The following is a 20,208-nucleotide window of genomic DNA, read 5'->3' on the forward strand; positions in this document are numbered from 1 at the left end:
GAAAAAGAACAGTGCTTAATGTGATAGAAAAATGAATCCAGCCAGGAAAGGGAACAATACGGATAATTAAAATACATTAGTAAGTGGCTCGTATTAACTTACTCTACCTAATAAATGCCCTTTGCTGAAGTGAGACAACCCCTTTAAAAGGAGCCCAATCAGGTGCAAGAACATTGTACCTTTATGTGAGGAATAACATGGCGGCTCTTTGCTATAATCGGGTTTTCTGATATATGGTGCCATATCTCTATTATTGATCCTTATGCTGCCGTTTTATTTTTCTTACACTAGGTGTCCCGGGGCCCTATGAATTAGATACACCCCTGCTGAACAGCTATCTTTCTGGACTACTCCACACATATACAGTACACACCTAGTTCTGCCAAGCATGCTGTATTTTTTGTGGGGAAAGGGGGAAAAAGCCGCTGGCAGACACCTCCTCTCTCAATGGGTTCTCTCCTAGGAGAACAAAGGATGGGGAGTTGAAATTCAATGTGCCCAATTCTTTTCTTCTCAACAGATGAACTGAGAGCTCCCCATATCTATTCGATTGTCAGCCGGCTGGCGGGTTCAGACCAAAAAAAAACATAACTACCTAGATAGAAATGTTAGATTGCGGCATGCAGTTATGTCTCAGGCAGATACATAAATAATTACAGGTTGGTCTAATTAGATACTGGGCCTTGCCACAAGAGGGCATAAAAGTGTCTCCCCTGCTCCGCTATTGAAAGACCCTCAGAGGCTCGGAGATATTTTGCCCAGTTGACAGACTCTGAGAGGGGGCACATCACTGGACTAAGAGAAGCAGGATGGTTGTTTTGACAAACTGCCCACCATTTAAGCTGTTCTGACATAGCTGTTAGGAGGTGTTGGGATCAAAACTGGAATTTTTCAGCAGGATAATGCTCACTTCCACACAGCAAGGGTTTCCTAGGAATGTCTCTGCCAGATTGCATGGCCTGCTGGGTCATAAGATTTATCGGCAATCAAGCATTTATGGGACCAGTTGGTCTTCGACAACCTATGAGTGTGCAAGATCTACATGCCAAGCTGCAATATCTGTTGGAAAATTTGCTGCAGGATACCGTACAGAACCTGTATGCCTCCATCCCCAGCCATTATTTTTGTTAATGAGTGTATAACACATATGGGGAGCGAGCGCTGCACCTCTTCACTGTTTACCTGAACGCCGTATACACTGACGAGCAAAAGGGTAACAATGTTTTGAATTTCTGACTTTCAGTCTCCATATCTCACCATCCACTACAGCTTTGAACATAAGACGACCATCATTTTATAAGCAATCATCTTTGCTATCTTATCCATGAATTGGACTTGCAACTATTTAGAATATGATTTGTTACACAAATTCTTGTCATGTAACTTCATTGTTACTGTTTTGCTCCTAAAATTTTTAATTAAAATTATTTTGTAAATCCACCTTTGCCTTTCAAGGATGCCTGAATCCTTCTGGGCATGCTCTCGAACAGATTGAAGCATGTCTCAACCAAAATTTGTTCCCAGGTCTCTTCTACCTGTTGGTGCATACTGAACGACTTAGGCTACTTTCACACTGGCGTTTTGGTTTCCGTTTGTGAGAGTCGTTCAGGGCTCTCACAAGCAGTCCAAAACGGATCAGTTTTGCCCTTAATGCATTCTGAATGGATTCGCTCAGAATGCATCAGTTTGGCTCCGTTCCGCCTCCATTCCGCCTCTGCTTGCAGTGTTTTGGTGTCCGTCTGACGAAACTGAGCCAAACGTATCTGTCCTGGCTCACAATGTAAGTCAAAGGGGACGAATCCGTTTTCACTGACACAATATTGCACAATAGAAAATGGATCCGTCCCCCATTGACTTTCAGTGGTGTTCAAGACGGATCCGTTTTGGCTATGGTAAAGATAATACAATCTGATCTGTTCTGAACGGATGCGTTTGTGCAGATCCATGACGGATCCGCACCAAACGCGAGTGTGAAAGTAGCCTTAGTTGAGTACGAATACAGCTTTTTCTTCAACTCTACCCACAAGTGTGCGATTGGGTTGAGGCCTGGGGACTGTGGGGGCCAATCCAGCACCTCTACTTCATTGTCATTGAATCATTTCTTCGCCAATCTCGACGTATGCTTCAGGTTGTTGTCCTGCTGGAACACTATGTCATCCTTTTCATACCCATAGTACTCGATCAGCATTGAGACCACCATCGATCTTGGTCAAATATCCAACATCTTTGGCTGTGAAACAACCTCATATCATCAGGCTTCCTCCACCAAACTTAACATTTTGAATCTTGAACCTTGAATTTTGAACCTTGAATCTCTCAGTCCATTAGCCCCCTTTTCCCTTGTTTCTTACAGACCCATTTGCAACCATCAGAGCCCAATCTATTGACTTTCGTCTCATCGCTCCAAATCACCCGTTTCCAATCTTTGTAATTTTTTGCAGACTCGAGCCAACACTTCTTATGACGATATTGAAGTTAAGGCTTCTTCACCTTTTTTTGGACCACCATTCCAGACTTCTGTAATGCGCATTGATTAGTGCTTGCATGGACATCTGTGATCTCACTATTACAAAGCATACGAGCCACCTCCACTGCCGTGTTTTTCGCGCCAGAACTGATAGACCTTGTGATGAGCCAACTTGTTGACTCGGATATTTTGTCTGGATGTCCACCTCTTGGCTTTGGAATGGAAGGAAGGACTTCATTTAATTTCGGACTTCCAACTGTCATGTCACTCACATGATGCAGTTTGGCAATTTTCTTGGCCGAGATACCACTATCAATGAACTGGATGATGCTGTTTCTCTTTTCTTGGGAAATCTTCTTCATAGCTGCTCTTGGATTCAAACCAGTGACCTTTCACTTGGGAATCAACCTAATAACAGTAATTTGTAGTACACAAGAAGAAAAAGATTGTTCCACCACCAGGAGCAAAACAGTAACAATGCAGTTACATGGCAAGAATCTGCATAACTAATCATATGCTAAATAGTTGCAAGTCCAATTTATGAGATAGCAAAGATGACTATGATGTCTAACAAATGATGGTAGTCTCACGTTCGAAGCTGTAGTGGATGGTGAGATGTGAAGCCTTAAAGTCAAAAGTTCAAAACATTGTTACCCTTTTGCTCGTCAGTGTAACTTGTGGCAGTGGTACAGTGTACCTACAACTGCTTATCCAATTCAAGCAAACGGGACGAGCAGTAGTAGTTACACTGCACCACCGCTACAAGATACATGGCATGCGGTTGAACAGTGAAGAGGACACAGCTCTCATACAAGCGCTGATCAGCAGTGGTCTGTCTCCTAGATTTATATGATTTGAAGCAGAATTTCTGTGTACAAATGCAGTGAAAGTTGTGATGTTCCTGCCCACGCTGGATGATTAACCGCTTTTACTGATCACTGTTTGTGGGCAGGAGACTCTCACAATCTCTCGTAGGAGTTTTCGGTCAGTATTTGATTCATTTTTACTCAGAAATTGTGCTCCAAATCATATATACCTATATATCACAGAGCTTAGCTTCTCTTCCTCTATCACATCCTGCTCTCAGATAAGGCAACTGACAAGCTCGCTTTAAAGGCACATCCTAGTGACTATCCACTGGATAAGCAATAAATGTCAGATTGCTGGGGATCGAATTAACCACCTCAGCCCCCAGTGCTTAAACACCCTGAAAGACCAGACCACTTTTTACACTTCTGACCTACACTACTTTCACCGTTTATTGCTCGGTCATGCAACTTACCACCCAAATGAATTTTACCTCCTTTTCTTCTCACTAATAGAGCTTTCATTTGGTGGTATTTCATTGCTGCTGACATTTTTACTTTTTTTGTTATTAATCGAAATTTAACGATTTTTTTGCAAAAAAATGACATTTTTCACTTTCAGTTGTAAAATTTTGCAAAAAAAACGAGATCCATATATAAATTTTGCTCTAAATTTATTGTTCTACATGTCTTTGATAAAAAAAAAATGTTTGGGTATAAAAAAAATGGTTTGGGTAAAAGTTATAGCGTTTACAAACTATGGTCCAAAAATGTGAATTTCCGCTTTTTGAAGCAGCTCTGACTTTCTGAGCACCTGTCATGTTTCCTGAGGTTCTACAATGGCCAGACAGTACAAACACCCCACAAATGACCCCATTTCGGAAAGTACACACCCTAAGGTATTCGCTGATGGGCATAGTGAGTTCAAAGAACTTTTTATTTTTTGTCACAAGTTAGCGGAAAATGATGATTATTTTTTTTTTTCTTACAAAGTCTCATATTCCACTAACTTGTGACAAAAAATAAAAAGTTCTATGAACTCACTATGCCCATCACGAAATACCTTGGGGTCTCTTCTTTCCAAAATGGGGTCACTTGTGGGGTAGTTATACTGCCCTGGCATTCTAGGGGCCCAAATGTGTGGTAAGGAGTTTGAAATCAAATTCTGTAATAAAAATGACCAGTGAAATCCGAAAGGTGCTCTTTGGAATATGGGCCTCTTTGCCCACCTAGGCTGCAAAAAAGTGTCACACATCTGGTATCTCTGTATTCAGGAGAAGTTGAGGAATGTGTTTTGGGGTGTCTTTTTACATATACCCATGCTGGGTGAGAGAAATATCTTGGTCAAATGCCAACTTTGTATAAAAAAATGGGAAAAGTTGTCTTTTGCCAAGATATTTCTCTCACCCAGCATGGGTATATGTAAAATGACACCCCAAAACACATTCCCCAACTTCTCCTGAGTACGGAGATACCAGATGTGTGACACTTTTTTGCAGCCTAGGTGTGCAAAGGGGCCCATATTCCAAAAAGCACCTTTCGGATTTCACAGGTCATTTACCTACTTACCACACATTAGGGCCCCTGGAAAATGCCAGGGCAGTATAACTACTCCACAAGTGACCCCATTTTGGAAAGAAGACACCCCAAGGTATTCCGTGAGGGGCATGGCGAGTTCCTAGAATTTTTTATTTTTTGTCACAAGTTAGTGGAAAATGATGATTTTTTTTTTTTTTTCATACAAAGTCTCATATTCTACTAACTTGTGACAAAAAATAAAAACTTCCATGAACTCACTATGCCCATCAGCGAATACCTTGGGGTCTCTTCTTTCCAAAATGGGGTCACTTGTGGAGTAGTTATACTGCCCTGGCATTCTAGGGGCCCAAATGTGTGGTAAGGAGTTTGAAATCAAATTCTGTAAAAAATGACCAGTGAAATCCGAAAGGTGCTCTTTGGAATATGGGCCCCTTTGCCCACCTAGGCTGCAAAAAAGTGTCACACATGTGGTATCTCCGTATTCAGGAGAAGTTGAGGAATGTGTTTTGGGGTGTCTTTTTACATATACCCATGCTGGGTGAGATAAATATCTTGGTCAAATGCCAACTTTGTATAAAAAAATGGGAAAAGTTGTCTTTTGCCAAGATATTTCTCTCACCCAGCATGGGTATATGTAAAATGACACCCCAAAACACATTCCCCAACTTCTCCTGAGTACGGAGATACCAGATGTGTGACACTTTTTTGCAGCCTAGGTGTGCAAAGGGGCCCATATTCCAAAAAGCACCTTTCGGATTTCACAGGTCATTTACCTACTTACCACACATTAGGGCCCCTGGAAAATGCCAGGGCAGTATAACTACCCCACAAGTGACCCCATTTTGGAAAGAAGACACCCCAAGGTATTCCGTGAGGGGCATGGCGAGTTCCTAGAATTTTTTATTTTTTGTCACAAGTTAGTGAAAAATGATGATTTTTTTTTTTTTTTCATACAAAGTCTCATATTCCACTAACTTGTGACAAAAAATAAAAACTTCCATGAACTCACTATGCCCATCAGCGAATACCTTGGGGTCTCTTCTTTCCAAAATGGGGTCACTTGTGGAGTAGTTATACTGCCCTGGCATTCTAGGGGCCCAAATGTGTGGTAAGGAGTTTGAAATCAAATTCTGTAAAAAATGACCAGTGAAATCCGAAAGGTGCTCTTTGGAATATGGGCCCCTTTGCCCACCTAGGCTGCAAAAAAGTGTCACGCATGTGGTATCTCCGTATTCAGGAGAAGTTGAGGAATGTGTTTTGGGGTGTCTTTTTACATATACCCATGCTGGGTGAGATAAATATCTTGGTCAAATGCCAACTTTGTATAAAAAAATGGGAAAAGTTGTCTTTTGCCAAGATATTTCTCTCACCCAGCATGGGTATATGTAAAATGACACCCCAAAACACATTCCCCAACTTCTCCTGAGTACGGAGATACCAGATATTTGACACTTTTTTGCAGCCTAGGTGGGCAAAGGGGCCCATATTCCAAAGAGCACCTTTCGGATTTCACTGGTCATTTTTTACAGAATTTGATTTCAAACTCCTTACCACACATTTGGGCCCCTAGAATGCCAGGGCAGTATAACTACCCCACAAGTGACCCCATTTTGGAAAGAAGAGACCCCAAGGTATTCGCTGATGGGCATAGTGAGTTCATGGAAGTTTTTATTTTTTGTCACAAGTTAGTGGAATATGAGACTTTGTATGAAGAAAAAAAAAAAAAAAAAAAATCATCATTTTCCACTAACTTGTGACAAAAAATAAAAAATTCTAGGAACTCGCCATGCCCCTCACGGAATACCTTGGGGTGTCTTCTTTCCAAAATGGGGTCACTTGTGGGGTAGTTATACTGCCCTGGCATTTTCCAGGGGCCCTAATGTGTGGTAAGTATTTAAATGACCTGTGAAATCCGAAAGGTGCTCTTTGGAATATGGGCCCCTTTGCCCACCTAGGCTGCAAAAAAGTGTCACACATCTGGTATCTACGTACTCAGGAGAAGTTGGGGAAAGTGTTTTGGGGTGTCATTTTACATATACCCATGCTGGGTGAGAGAAATATCTTGGCAAAAGACAACTTTTCCCATTTTTTTATACAAAGTTGGCATTTGACCAAGATATTTATCTCACCCAGCATGTGTATATGTAAAATGACACCCCAAAACACATTCCCCAACTTCTCTTGAGTACGGCGATACCAGATGTGTGACACTTTTTTGCAGCCTAGGTGGGCAAAGGTGCCCAAATTCCTTTTAGGAGGGTATTTTTAGACATTTGGATACCAGACTTCTTCTCACGCTTTGGGGCCCCTAGAATGCCAGGGCAGTATAAATACCCCACATGTGACCCCATTTTGGAAAGAAGACACCCCAAGGTATTCAATGAGGGACATGGCGAGTTCATAGAATTTTTTTTTTTTTGGCACAAGTTAGCGGAAATTGATATTTTTTATTTTTTTCTCACAAAGTCTCCCTTTCCGCTAACTTGGGACAAAAATTTCAATCTTTCATGGACTTAATATGCCCCTCACGGAATACCTGGGGGTGTCTTCTTTCCGAAATGCGGTCACATGTGGGGTATTTATACTGCCCTGGCATTCTAGGGGCCCTAAAGCGTGAGAAGAAGTCTGGAATATAAATGTCTAAAAAATTTTACGCATTTGGATTCCGTCAGGGGTATGGGGAGTTCATGTGAGATTTTAGTTTTTGACACAAGTTAGTGGAATATGAGACTTTGTAAGAAAAAAAAAAAAAATTCCACTAACTTGGGCCAAAAAAATGTCTGAATGGAGCCTTACAGAGGGTGATCAATGACAGGGGGGTGATCAATGACAGGGGGGTGATCAATGACAGGGGGGGTGATCAATGACAGGGGGGTGATCAATGACAGGGGGGGTGATCAATGACAGGGGTGGTGATCAATGACAGGGGGGTGATCAGAGAGTCTATATGGGGTGATCACCCCCCTGTCATTGATCACCCCACTGTAAGGCTCCATTCAGATGTCCGTATGTGTTTTGCGGATCCGATCCATATATCCGTGGATCCGTAAAAATCATACGGACATCTGAATGCAGCATGACGGGGGGGGGGGGGGGGGGGGGTGATCAATGACAGGGGGGGGGTGATCAATGACAGGGGGGTGATCAGGGAGTCTATATGGGGTGATCACCCCCCCTGGAAGGCTCCAGGGAGACGCCTGTATGTGTTTTGCGGATCTGATCCATCTATCAGTGGATCCGTAAAAATCATGCGGACATCTGAATGGAGCTTTACAGGGGGTTGATCAATGACAGGGGTGTAATCAATGACAGGGGGGTGATCAGGGAGTCTATATGGGGTGATAACCACAGTCATTGATCACGCCCCTGTAAGGCTTCATTCAGATGTCCGTATGCGTTTTGCGGATCCGATCCATCTATCAGTGGATCCGTAAAAATCATGCGGACATCTGAATGGAGCTTTACAGGGGGTTGATCAATGACAGGGGGGTAATCAATGACAGGGGGGTGATCAGGGAGTCTATATGGGGTGATCAGGGGTGATCAGGGGCTAATAAGGGGTTAATAAGTGACGGGGGGGTGTAGTGTAGTGTAGTGGTGCTTGGTGCAACATATTACTGAGCTACCTGTGTCCTCTGGTGGTCGATCCAAACAAAGGGGACCACCAGAGGACCAGGTAGCAGGTATATTAGACGCTGTTATCAAAACAGCGTCTAATATACCTGTTAGGGGTTAAAAAAAACACATCTCCAGCCTGCCAGCGAACGATCGCCGCTGGCAGGCTGGAGATCAACTCTCTTACCTTCCGTTCCTGTGAGCGCGCGCGCCTGTGTGCGCGCGTTCACAGGAAATCTCGCGTCTCGCGAGATGACACGTAGATGCGTGATTGTGCGCAGCGCTGCCACCTCCGGAACGCGATCCTGCGTTAGGCGGTCCGGAGGTGGTTAAAGGAACTCCACTAATCACTAGACAATCCTGCCTCCTTCACCTGCACAAGTGATGGTCGAGCGTAATGACTGTGCCTTCAACTCTAATGGATTTATAGAAACTGCCAAGCACACTCACTTGACTTCATGAACAGCTACAACACTAATGTTTCACTGCCACTACGTAAAACACCTGTTTAACCCTTTAATAACCGCCCACTGTCTTTTGACGGTCGGTGGTACAGGGCCGCAGTGTGCAGCAACGTCTTTTGGCCTTGATGCAGTAGAGGGGGTTTCTGGTATCAGGAGCTCTCCTGCACTAAGAATTGGTTGTTACTAACAGCAGCAGTTCTTTGCGCAGGCTCCAGCTTCACATCTGGGAATGAAGAAATCTCTGATCCTGGCTGTTAACCCTTTAATTTCCGAGGTCCATGCTACGGCATGATCAAAGCAGACTCCCCCATACAATCAGATCACTGGCTAACTAGTGATCAAATTGTAGATTAGGGGAGCCATCTGCAGTCAGCCCTGAGGACCTAGTACAGAACCATTCATTGTATAGTCTGTTTGGTATTCACTTGAACTGGAGTGAGCTGCAAAAAGGCCATGGGACCAATGGACAGGACATCACATGACACAATGAGAAAAAGAGTTCATGGCACCTTGGGCGCCTAAAGTCTGACCTACCGATCAAATATTGATGACCTACCCTGAGGATTATTTGTCCTGTAAATGTAAGGCTGTGGAGTCGGAGTCAAGGCTACTTTTGGGCAGAGCTGGCATCGGTATAAATGTACTGACTCCAGCTTTAAAAAAAAGTATTATCTGTTATTAATATTGTGTAATTAATTTATTAACATTCATATACATTTAGAAGTGTTAAGAAATGTTAATCAGAAAATATATTTTATGTTCTATCAATCTAAGGCCCTTATTTATCAAAAACAGTAATAAGTAAAGTGTTCTAGTGGTGATAGATAATCAGTTCTCGCCTCTCCTGTGTTCTCTCCTGTCCCTTACACTAGGTATCTTCATGCTGCTCCAAGGCCCTTAGCTGCAAATCCTGAAACTGTGCTGCACATGCTCAGCAGGGGGGTCCTCCTCTAAAGATCAGATGAGGAAGTTCACCACTGGGCATGCCTGCAGTCATCTCAGAACTGCCATACAGAATAAGAAGACAGCATTAAAGGTGTTGTCCAGGAATAAGTAGGTACCCACAGCTGGTCTCTGGTCCTGTGGGCCAGCTCCCATATGTCCATCTTCCGAGTGCTGTACTCAGCTATCTCCTGAACTCCCATAGAAATAATTGGAGCGCTAAATGACTGTGCGACCAACCGCTTAGTTAATTTCAGAGGGCTGCAGGGAGTATGGGGCCCCCTTTCTCGTGATCAGTGAGGTCCCAGCGGTAGAGGTTAACTTAATCTAACCAGAATACCCCTTTAAGGCTAGTTTCACATTGGTGGCACAGCATTCCTATAACATCCGGTAATGCCAGATCCGGAGAACTCCAGCGGGCCTTTCTCTGTTGGAACAGCCTACTGGAGTTCTCTGGATCTGGCATTAGTGAAATAAGCCTAATTCGTCCCTGGCACGGGCATGATCATCTGCTCCACTATAGCCAATAACTGGCTTCAGCAGTGTAGTTTCTCTTGTGGACAGATCACCGCTAAATCCAGTCATTGTCTGCAGCAGAGTGGATGGGCATGCCCATGTCAGAGAGTAAGTAAACAAGCCACGGAAAGGCAGATAGACGCACCGGAGCCAGTGCACAGGACCGGAGCTGCGAATATCAAGTAAGAATGAATCTTTACATAGTGGTGGCTGGCTGCAGGCACCTGTAACAAGTTATTTATTCCCAGAAGACCCTTTAATGGCAAGCACTGAATAAAACACCTTAGACCTGCACACGAATCTCCACATTTCCAGGACACATGTAATAGCTTTTCTAACATTTTTCTGAGGACAAATTCAAAGATTTCTTAAAATTATTACGTGTATAAAGTGTTTTTCAGTTATTAAATGTATAGTGCACTACATATTTACTTACAGGAATTTAGGAAATGTAAGGTATTTTCGAAATTGTATTATTGGCCAAAGGAGTTGGAGTTCGAAATGGAGTCGGAGTGTGATAAAAGTCAGAAGTTATAACTTTAGCTTATGGACTCCACAGCCCTGCATGAAATCCTTTAACATATTTAAAGGTGTTGCTTATGTTGCTCCCTCCCTTCTTTTCTGAAGGCTATGCAAGCAAGTCTTCCCTGATGTGAATATTTATCTTGGTGTTGGTGGTTATGCTTAGTCCCTAGAAGCTCAGTGGTATTTTCCATAGTCAACCTTTCAGTCAAATTGTGATATAATTATAACATGGTGACTATACAGACATCCATTCACATAGGTGTGAATGTATGTCATGAAAATTCTCATTTCAGTTGAAGGGTTCATCTGGACATGGATATTGATGACCAGCAATATCAGACCGGTAGGAGTCCCACTCTTGGCACCCCCAGTAATCAGCTGACAGAAGAGGTCATGTCGCATTCCCTTTATTGTTCATCAGGCACAGGTCCTAATATATTGAAGCAGCTGGAGCTATGGCTGCTAAACAATAAAAGGGATGCAGGGCTCGCTGGCGTACCTCCGATAGAGCATGCCCTGACAAATTTATACAGCGTTCAATAGAAAAAAAAAAGACACCAGAGGCGTACAGGCCTGATGGACCTCTATGGCAGCCCTTTTATGGCTCTGTATACAACGGAGCATTAGCCCTAAGAAATGAGGGATCTAAGTTGAGACTCACTCTATAGTCACCCAAGAAATTCCTTCATTGTTTTTTGGACAGCATGATTGCTCCAAAACTGGTGTGGTGATTTTATGACATACCTGTGTATAATGGCATCAGCAATAATTAAGCTGCTCTCAGATTGAGAAGGGCTGTGCAGTTCATTGGGTGCAACTCTTGCAGCATTTATGGTTTCATCTTCTTTCTCACTCCAGGCTGATTCAGTAGTGGAACTCGTCCCAGAGTCCAACTCCAGATGAGCTAGAGGGGCAAAATTGTCTTCAATAAGCTGAGCATTCTTGCAGATCTGCTTCTGGGTTTCCGAAGTCAGTGTTGGAAGGTCAAAAGTGAAGAAGCTGTTTTGATTTTGTGCGGAGGAAGAAAGAATGTCAATAGAATCAAGGCTGGAGTAAGATGTACCCTTGGCTCTATGGGATTCCATTATCGCTTCAAAATGTTTGCTGAATGAGTCCATGCCATCTTCTGAGAATCGATGGCACAAACGGAAAGTCAAAGGAGAACGCAGTGGTGTCTGGAAAGTTTCCCTAAAAACAGAAAAAAATCACAGCATAAGTGACCACTATTCTATATGATGTTCATCAGCAAGAAAGAGTAGATATATAGCTTTTTTGACATTTTTTAAAAGCAATTTGCAAAAAGAGTAAGGTTAGGAAAGTAGGAAAGTAAGAGTAAATTAAGGAAAAAGAAAACTTTTAGATGAAATAATATAATATATATAAAAAAGGCAGATCAATACAGATCCCTTATCTTTTCTGCTTGTAAGTGAAGAGATTTGGGTAGTATAAGGAAACTGGCTAGTGTATAACATATTGCAATAAATTACATTTATTGACCATTACAATTGTAAAGGAGCTCATTGTATGCTTTTCACCTTTTTATTTCCTCTATTGCTACCGGTTCAAACACTTCATCTTCTTCTTCTTCAACACTGCCTTGAGTCTCATTCTTAGGACATGTAGGAATCTCTGTGACGACAGGGTTGTCTTGATGCTCTGCTTTCTCAGTGCTGGTATCAGTGTTGCTTTCACTGTCTTTTTGACTACCAATAGCTGAATCCAGTCCTTCATTTTCCGCCAGAATATCATCTATGTTGGTTTCCCGATAGCACCTTAAGGGTACTGAGTCCAGGTCTGTTTCAGAGTATTTGATAGTCCTGAGGATAATGCCCGTCTCACAGGCTTGTGGTGTCTGATTAGTAGAAGGTGTTGTCTCTATTTCAACTTCCACATGACATAAACTATGCTCACACACTTCAGTATCTATGGTCCTATTTTTCACACTGCCACTGCTCATAGGTGATCCTGGGGATGATGAAGTCTCAGGAATCTGTAAACCTGGAAATAAGAGATTGACACATTTAACTATAAAAAGGTATTGTTTGATTTAACCACTTAACATTTGTAGCCTTTAAAGTGTAACTGTTGTTTCAGATAACTTTTCGTAAAAGGGTGTCATGTTTGCTTATGTGAGGTTTAACACCATATCTGGCCATTATATGACTTTTTCCTGAGGTAGTGAGTGAAAACTAGCTGCTATGATGTCTCCTGAGCACAGCACACAGAGAAGAGGAGATCCTGCTTTCTGTCTGAGGAACATCTTCAAAAGCAACAGTAGCATGGAGGAAATTATACAGCAGCACTGAGCAGCGTTGCTGTGGATCCAACACTGGGGTAATATAGAAAACTCAATATAAGCTGCAATGTCTCTGTGTGTATCTCTGACTCTATATCCCTTCAGCAGCTCCATCTCCCCATCACATGTCCACAAATGTCTATGGGCAGCATGCAACTTTACCTCTTAAGTCAACTGCTAAGCCACCTTCACTGAAGCCAGATTTTAGCAGTGAATTGAGAATAAGTCATCCGGGGATAAGGTAGAGAAAGAAAGGAGAATGAGCCATCTTTATCTAATAAGATATATTACATAGCTTCTAAGAGATGAACAATTGTTTTTCACTTTCCCGTATTCTGGTGGTTAGAATATTTAGAATTTTACAATGAGGGGGAAGTCAAAGCAACAAAAAATGAAGTTTTAAACATATGCAAATGATCTATCGCAAGTGCCCAGTGCTCCCCGCCTTACTGGCGCCTGACTCCTCCTGTCCGTATGGTGGAGACAGCCCTGTATCCTTGTGTGGTAATTCTCATCTCCATTTGTAATCCAGCGTCTGCCTGCTTCACATCCGGGCCAGGCGCATACACACTGTACATCACTATGCCTCTGCCCACAGAGGGCAATGTACTGCGCATGTATTTGCATCCCACAGAGCTATATCATTAGTTTAAATCATGCCATGTAGGTGACAGACTCCCTGTAACCCCTTAAGGACTCAGCCCTATTTCACCTTAAGGACTTGGCCATTTTTTGCAAATCTGACCAGTGTCACTTTAAGTGCTGATAACTTTAAAACGCTTTGACTTACCCAGGCCGTTCTGAGATTGTTTTTTCGTCACATATTGTACTTCATGACACTGCTAAAATTGGGTAAAAAAAAATTTGCATAAAAAAATACCAAATTTACCAAAAATTTGGAAAAATTTGCAAATTTCAAGGTTTCAGTTTCTCTACTTCTGTAATACATAGTAATACCCCCATATGTCTACTTCATGTTTGTATCATTTTGGGAATGCCATTGTTTTTTTGGGGATGTTACATAGCTTAGAAGTTTGCAGAAACACCCCATATGTGGTCCTAAACTACTGTTTGGCCAAACGGGAGGACATAGAAGGAGGGGAACGCCATATGGTTTTTGCAAGGCAGATTTTGCAGGACTGGTTTGGTTTATACCATGTCCCATTTCAAGCCCTCCGTTGCACCCCTAGAATAGAAATTCCAAAAAAGTGACTCCATCTAAGAAAGTACACCTCTCAAGGTATTCAAAACTGGGTTTATCAACTTTGTTAACCCTTTAGGTGTTCCACAAGAGTTAATGGCAGATGGTGAAACAATTTTGGAATTTCCATTTTTTGGAAGATTTTCCATTTTAACCCATTTTTTCCAGTAATAACGTAAGGGTTAACTGCCAAACAAAACTCAATATGGGTTGCCCTGATTCTGTAGTTTGCAAAAACACCCCATATGTGGTCCTAAACTACTGTTTGGCCAAACGGGAGGACATAGAAGGAGGGGAACGCCATATGGGTTTTGGAAGGCAGATTTTGCAGGACTGGTTTTGTTTATACCATGTCCCATTTCAAGCCCCCCGTTGCACCCCTAGAATAGAAATTCCAAAAAAGTGACTCCATCTAAGAAAGTACACCCCTCAAGGTATTCAAAACTGGATTTACAAACGTTGTTAACCCTTTAGCTGTTCCACAAGAGTTAATGGCAGATGGAGAAACAATTTTGGAATTTCAATTTTTTGGAAATTTTTCCATTTTAACCCTTACTTTATTACTGGAAAAAATGGGTTAACAGGCAAACAAAACTCAATATGGGTTGCCCTGATTCTGTAGTTTGCAGAAACACCCCATATGTGGTCATAAACTACTATTTGGCTAAACGGCAGGACATAGAAGAAGGGGAACGCCATATGGTTTTTGGAAGGCAGATTGCTGGACTGATTTACACCATGTACCCTTTCAAGCCCCCTGATGCACCCCTAGAGTAGAAACTCCATAAAAGTGACCCCATCTAGGAAACTACGGGATAAGGTGGTTGTTGTTTTGGGACTATTTTAGGGTAAATATGATTTTTATATCACTGTCGTTTGGAACGCTATATTACTGTTAAAACTAATACTTTATTAATTAAACACAAGGGAAGGGAAGGGGAACTACCTATATTAAAATACTAGGACACCATCTAACCAGTGTTCGGTCGATGATTAGGACCTATGGAGCCGCCAATAGCGGTACACGCGGCTATAGATGGGGTCACTAGAAGTGCCGCAACTAGTGCTGTACTGCAGGCTGGATCATGAGGCCATGGGGCCGTGCTGGATCCAATCCACCAGAAGTATGCACTGTGGCGCGGTCAAAGTGCTCTGAACCACTACCAGCTAATAGTGCCCTAAACTAAAGTTAAAATGGACTAATCCATTGATAAACATCTGCCTGCAGAAGCCGACCTCAATGAGAACCATCCGTTCAGGGTGAATCAGATGTCTGAGTGTCGGCTCTGCAGGCACGAATCAAGGGACACTAGGCTAAGCTGGGTGGAACAGAAGGCTTGATTGCAATTGCTCATCAGCTGCAGAGGGCTGAGAACCGCAGACCTCAACTGCAGTGTGAGCACAAAACAAGCAGTATGATCATTGATTTATCACCACACCACGCTCGACGCGTTTCACCATACTCGGCTCGTCAGGAGCATAAAACTGTGGTTATGTGGACAAATGGTCAGAGCTGCTAAGCCTCCGTGACAGAGGCTGCAGCTGTCAATACGAGGTGGCCGAACGCGGCCGCTCAAGTGCACGGAATATAAGGAGAGTCCTCCTCCCCTCTGCTGAGTCACACCTTCAGGGCGGCCAATGAAATTGCAAGAGGCGCGGCATCGCCGCATCATCCATCCCGCCCCCATTGTACCGCCCCCTCTATGAGGCGGGCCCAGATGAATGTCACAACATTCATACATTAGAGATAGAGCTGATACATACGTCGGCTTGCTAATCCGGCGGCACAGTACAGCAGCGATCGGGCTGAGGACCGCTGAGTGGTCATCAATACCTCATGTTGAGGACATCAATCGGTAATGGTCAAAACAGCACCACAGGGTCACCTTTTAAAGGGACCCTGCAGCCATATTGATCCCAGGTGGTAACACAAAAGTAAGTCAAATATTGAGTGATACTCCCTCTATGAGTAACAACAGGGGAAAGGGGGGGGAGGTTCTAGCAATACAATATGGTATGATCAAACCAAAACTAGTGACTGCATCCCCATTTTATAACCCTATTAACTCATAACCCCACTTCAGGGGCCCAGGTGATCACACTTTTTTATTATTATTGACTTACTGATGATAAGCTGTCTAATATATAATACTCCTGAGACACAGGGATCTACTTATGTTGATACCCCCGCTGCACCCTCTGTCATGGAGTTTAGAGAAAACACGCAAAGGAGTTATACTCATTCAATCCATGAGGTTGGAGTGCATACAGGCGGTAGATCCACTGTGTCTCTTTTTGTAATAGACGCCTATCAAAGTCTCCTCCTCTTGGCGATCTTCTAACCACCTCCACAGCCTGAAATTTAATGACATCCGCATCACCATTATGTACAGTTGACATGTGCCTGGCGATAGGGGTATCAGCCCTTTTGCGGATGTCATTTAGGTGTTCTGCTACTCTTCTGCGGAATTCCCTTGTGGTTTTACCCACATATTGTTCTCCGCACACACAGGTAGCCAAGTATACCAGGCCTCTCGTTTTACAATTTACAAAAGATCTAATAGTAAATCTCCGTTCAGTGACGCTGCAAATAAATGTCGCGCCAGTCTGGATTGCAGGGCAAGCCACGCACCCGCCACAACGGAAGGTCCCTTTAAGGCTGGTACTCAGCCAAGTAGGTGTGGTAGGACCCTGAAAGAAGCTGTGGACCAGGCGATCTCTCAAACTGCGTCCACGTCTGTATGTGATCAGAGGTGCGTCGCCTATCATATCTCCAATATCTGGGTCTGATTTTAAAATACCCCAATAGGTCGTCAACAACTCTCTCACTGTGTTATGTGCTTCATCATACGTGGCTATGATGCGCAACTGCTCTGTTCCCAATGATCCTGGTCTAGGGGTAAGAAGGGCATCCCGATTTTGGGCCAACGAGTGATGGTACGCCTTGGCCAGTACATGTTGCGGGTACCCCCTACTCCTAAACCTAGTTTGTAGATCACTAGATGCCGTTCTGAAATCCGACATACTAGAGCAGTTGCGCCTTACCCGAAGGTATTGCCCTTTTGGAATTCCCCTCTTCAGGGGCAGGGGGTGGCAACTGTCCCATCTAAGGAGGCTGTTGGTCGCAGTCTCCTTGCGGAACAGTCGTGTGCCAATGTTGCCCATCCTGTCCCTGAAGACGGTCAAATCCAAAAAATTGATTTGAGATTCCTGGATCTCTGATGTAAAGAATAAACCCATAGAATTTACATTCAGGTCTGAAACGAACCGATTGAAGTCCTCCACACTCCCCGACCATAAAATCAACACATCATCTAAGAAGCGTAACCACAAATTAATGTGGTCAGCCCATCTCTGATTATCCGCGAACACAACTTCCCGTTCCCACCAGCCCAGGTAGAGATTGGCGAAGGTCGGCGCACAAGGGCTCCCCATCGCCACTCCCCTGAGCTGGTGGTACATACGGTGGTCAAAAATAAAGCAGTTGTGCTCAAGGATAAACTTCATTAGTTCAAGAACAAATTCGTTATGCTGCCAGCAATGGGTGCCCCGTTGGCTGAGAAATGAGGCCACAACTCCACACCCCCTGTCATGGGGTATGGAGCTGTACAGGGCCTCAACATCCAAGCTGGCCAGCATAACGTTCTCACCAAGATGAATTCCCTCCAATTTTTTGATCACATCCATCGAATCACGTACATACGAGGACAGGGACACCGCAAAGGGTCGTAAAATCCTGTCCACGTATGTGCTGATTGGATGTGTCAAACTCCCAGTCCCTGAAACAATGGGACGTCCCTTTAGTGCGGAGAGTCCCTTGTGCACCTTGGGTAACCCATAGAAGCAAGGGATCTGGGGATGTTTGGGGAACAAAAAATCAAACTCAGACCTACTAATAAGGTCATGCTCGTGTGCTGTATCCAAGAGACCCTTCAGTTGCCTCCTGAAAGTCTCAATTGGATTCATTTCCAGCACACGGTAACATGAATCATCACTGAGAATGTTAAGACACATGGTCTTATACTGTTCACAGTTCATTACGACAATGTTCCCTCCCTTGTCCGATGGTTTAATGACAAGGGAGTTTATCGCGTTCCAGTGAGATTAGGGCATCAATCTCCCTCTTCTGGAGATTGGACCCAATCCCCCTGGATGTGTCCAGCATTCTCAATTGATCTGTAACGACCTTAAGAAAAATGTCAGGTGGTGTACCATCACTTAGGGGTGGGTTTTTAGTGGAGGCAAGTTTGAGATCCGTAAATGGACCCTCACCAACTTCCCTCTCCCCTTCTTCCATAAGGGATACCAGTAGTTGGATATCCGGCAGGTCATGTATATCAACCCCCAATTCGTTGCATTGTTGTTGATTATGTGTCGCAAAGAATTTCAGTCTCCTTACGAATAGGGTCAAATCCTTAACCCATTCGAAGGAGCTGAAGGAACAAGTAGGAACAAACGATAGGCCCTTACTAAGCAGTTCCAATTCTACCTCCGTAAGGGACCTATCAGATAGGTTGATAATTTGTAACTTGTCCCTGGACCTGTCTATCACTGGAGGGTCCCCAGTCCGGTAACCAACCGCACCCATCCTTAGATGGTGTGCTATTGGTTTTTTCTGTTTCTTAGACTGTAGGGTCTCGTGGTCTGATTCCCTAAAAAACCCCCCCGTTGTCCAGGATTCCTACCTCTACCTCCTTTCCCTCTAGGTCCCTTGTTAGAGGGCTGGAAGATGGGGTATTGGCTGTTTTGGTAGGAAGTGCCCTCCAATTCAGTTTCACCCTCTGAGGACGAGGGTTCTGTCTCAACCTCAAGGGTCCTCGCGGTTTTGGTCGCAAATTCAAGGATGCGCCCTTCTTTAAAATCCGCCTTGTCCCTCAAAAATTGGGAATGTTTACGCTCTTTGAGCTGGGATGTGAAGCGTTCCACTGTCTGTTGCAGAAAGCCTTCCTTACGCGTAAATTCAGAGTTGCTGAAGAATTTATTTACTTCCGCAATTTGCTCCTGCAACAATGTGGTATTCTTAATGTGCAGGGCCTTTTCTTCCTCCAGCAACAATGCCATAAGCCTAAGGGAGCTCTCAACAGCCTCCTTTTCCCACTTCTTGCGGAACTCTGAGGACTGAATTCTATTGGATGGGAGGAAAGGGATACGCATACCCCTAGGAACTATTTTGTGATGGATGTAGGTTTCAAGAGTTTGAATTTCCCACCACCCTCTAACTTGGTCTTTATAAATTTTGGTGAGCAGTTTGAATGAACCAGTAATACTTAGGGTGCGGTTGGTCAGGGGTAGATCTGCTTCAGAGAAAACCACTTTGGCTTCCTCATCCCATTTTTCACTGCAAATACCTGCAGCCAAAAAGCCTGCCATCACTCTAAGGCAATATTGAATAGAAAATTTCACTGATACAACTGGTATAAGGTATACGTTCCACCTATCAAAATTATATCACTGTCGTTTGGAACGCTATATTACTGTTAAAACTAATACTTTATTAATTAAACACAAGGGAAGGGAAGGGGAACTACCTATATTAAAATACTAGGACACCATCTAACCAGTGTTCGGTCGATGATTAGGACCTATGGAGCCGCCAATAGCGGTACACGCGGCTATAGATGGGGTCACTAGAAGTGCCGCAACTAGTGCTGTACTGCAGGCTGGATCATGAGGCCATGGGGCCGTGCTGGATCCAATCCACCAGAAGTATGCACTGTGGCGCGGTCAAAGTGCTCTGAACCACTACTAGCTAATAGTGCCCTAAACTAAAGTTAAAATGGACTAATCCATTGATAAACATCTGCCTGCAGAAGCCGACCTCAATGAGAACCATCCGT

The 20,208-nt window shown here is 43.6% G+C and overlaps 1 protein-coding gene across 1 annotated transcript in view; it reads right to left on the minus strand.

Annotated features, from left to right (window-relative positions):
* The window catches only part of PSD (pleckstrin and Sec7 domain containing), a 322,847-nt gene that overhangs the window by 284,003 nt on the left and 18,636 nt on the right, over nt 1-20,208 (minus strand). The window contains exons 3-4 of the mRNA XM_040438419.1: nt 12,410-12,872; nt 11,619-12,062 (exon numbers count right to left, since the gene is read on the minus strand). Of these exons, the coding sequence (XP_040294353.1) occupies nt 11,619-12,062; nt 12,410-12,872 (907 nt within the window). The remainder of the gene's footprint in view (nt 1-11,618; nt 12,063-12,409; nt 12,873-20,208) is intronic.

Source organism: Bufo bufo, chromosome 6 (assembly GCF_905171765.1).
Source record: "Bufo bufo chromosome 6, aBufBuf1.1, whole genome shotgun sequence".
NCBI classification, from domain to species: domain Eukaryota; kingdom Metazoa; phylum Chordata; class Amphibia; order Anura; family Bufonidae; genus Bufo; species Bufo bufo.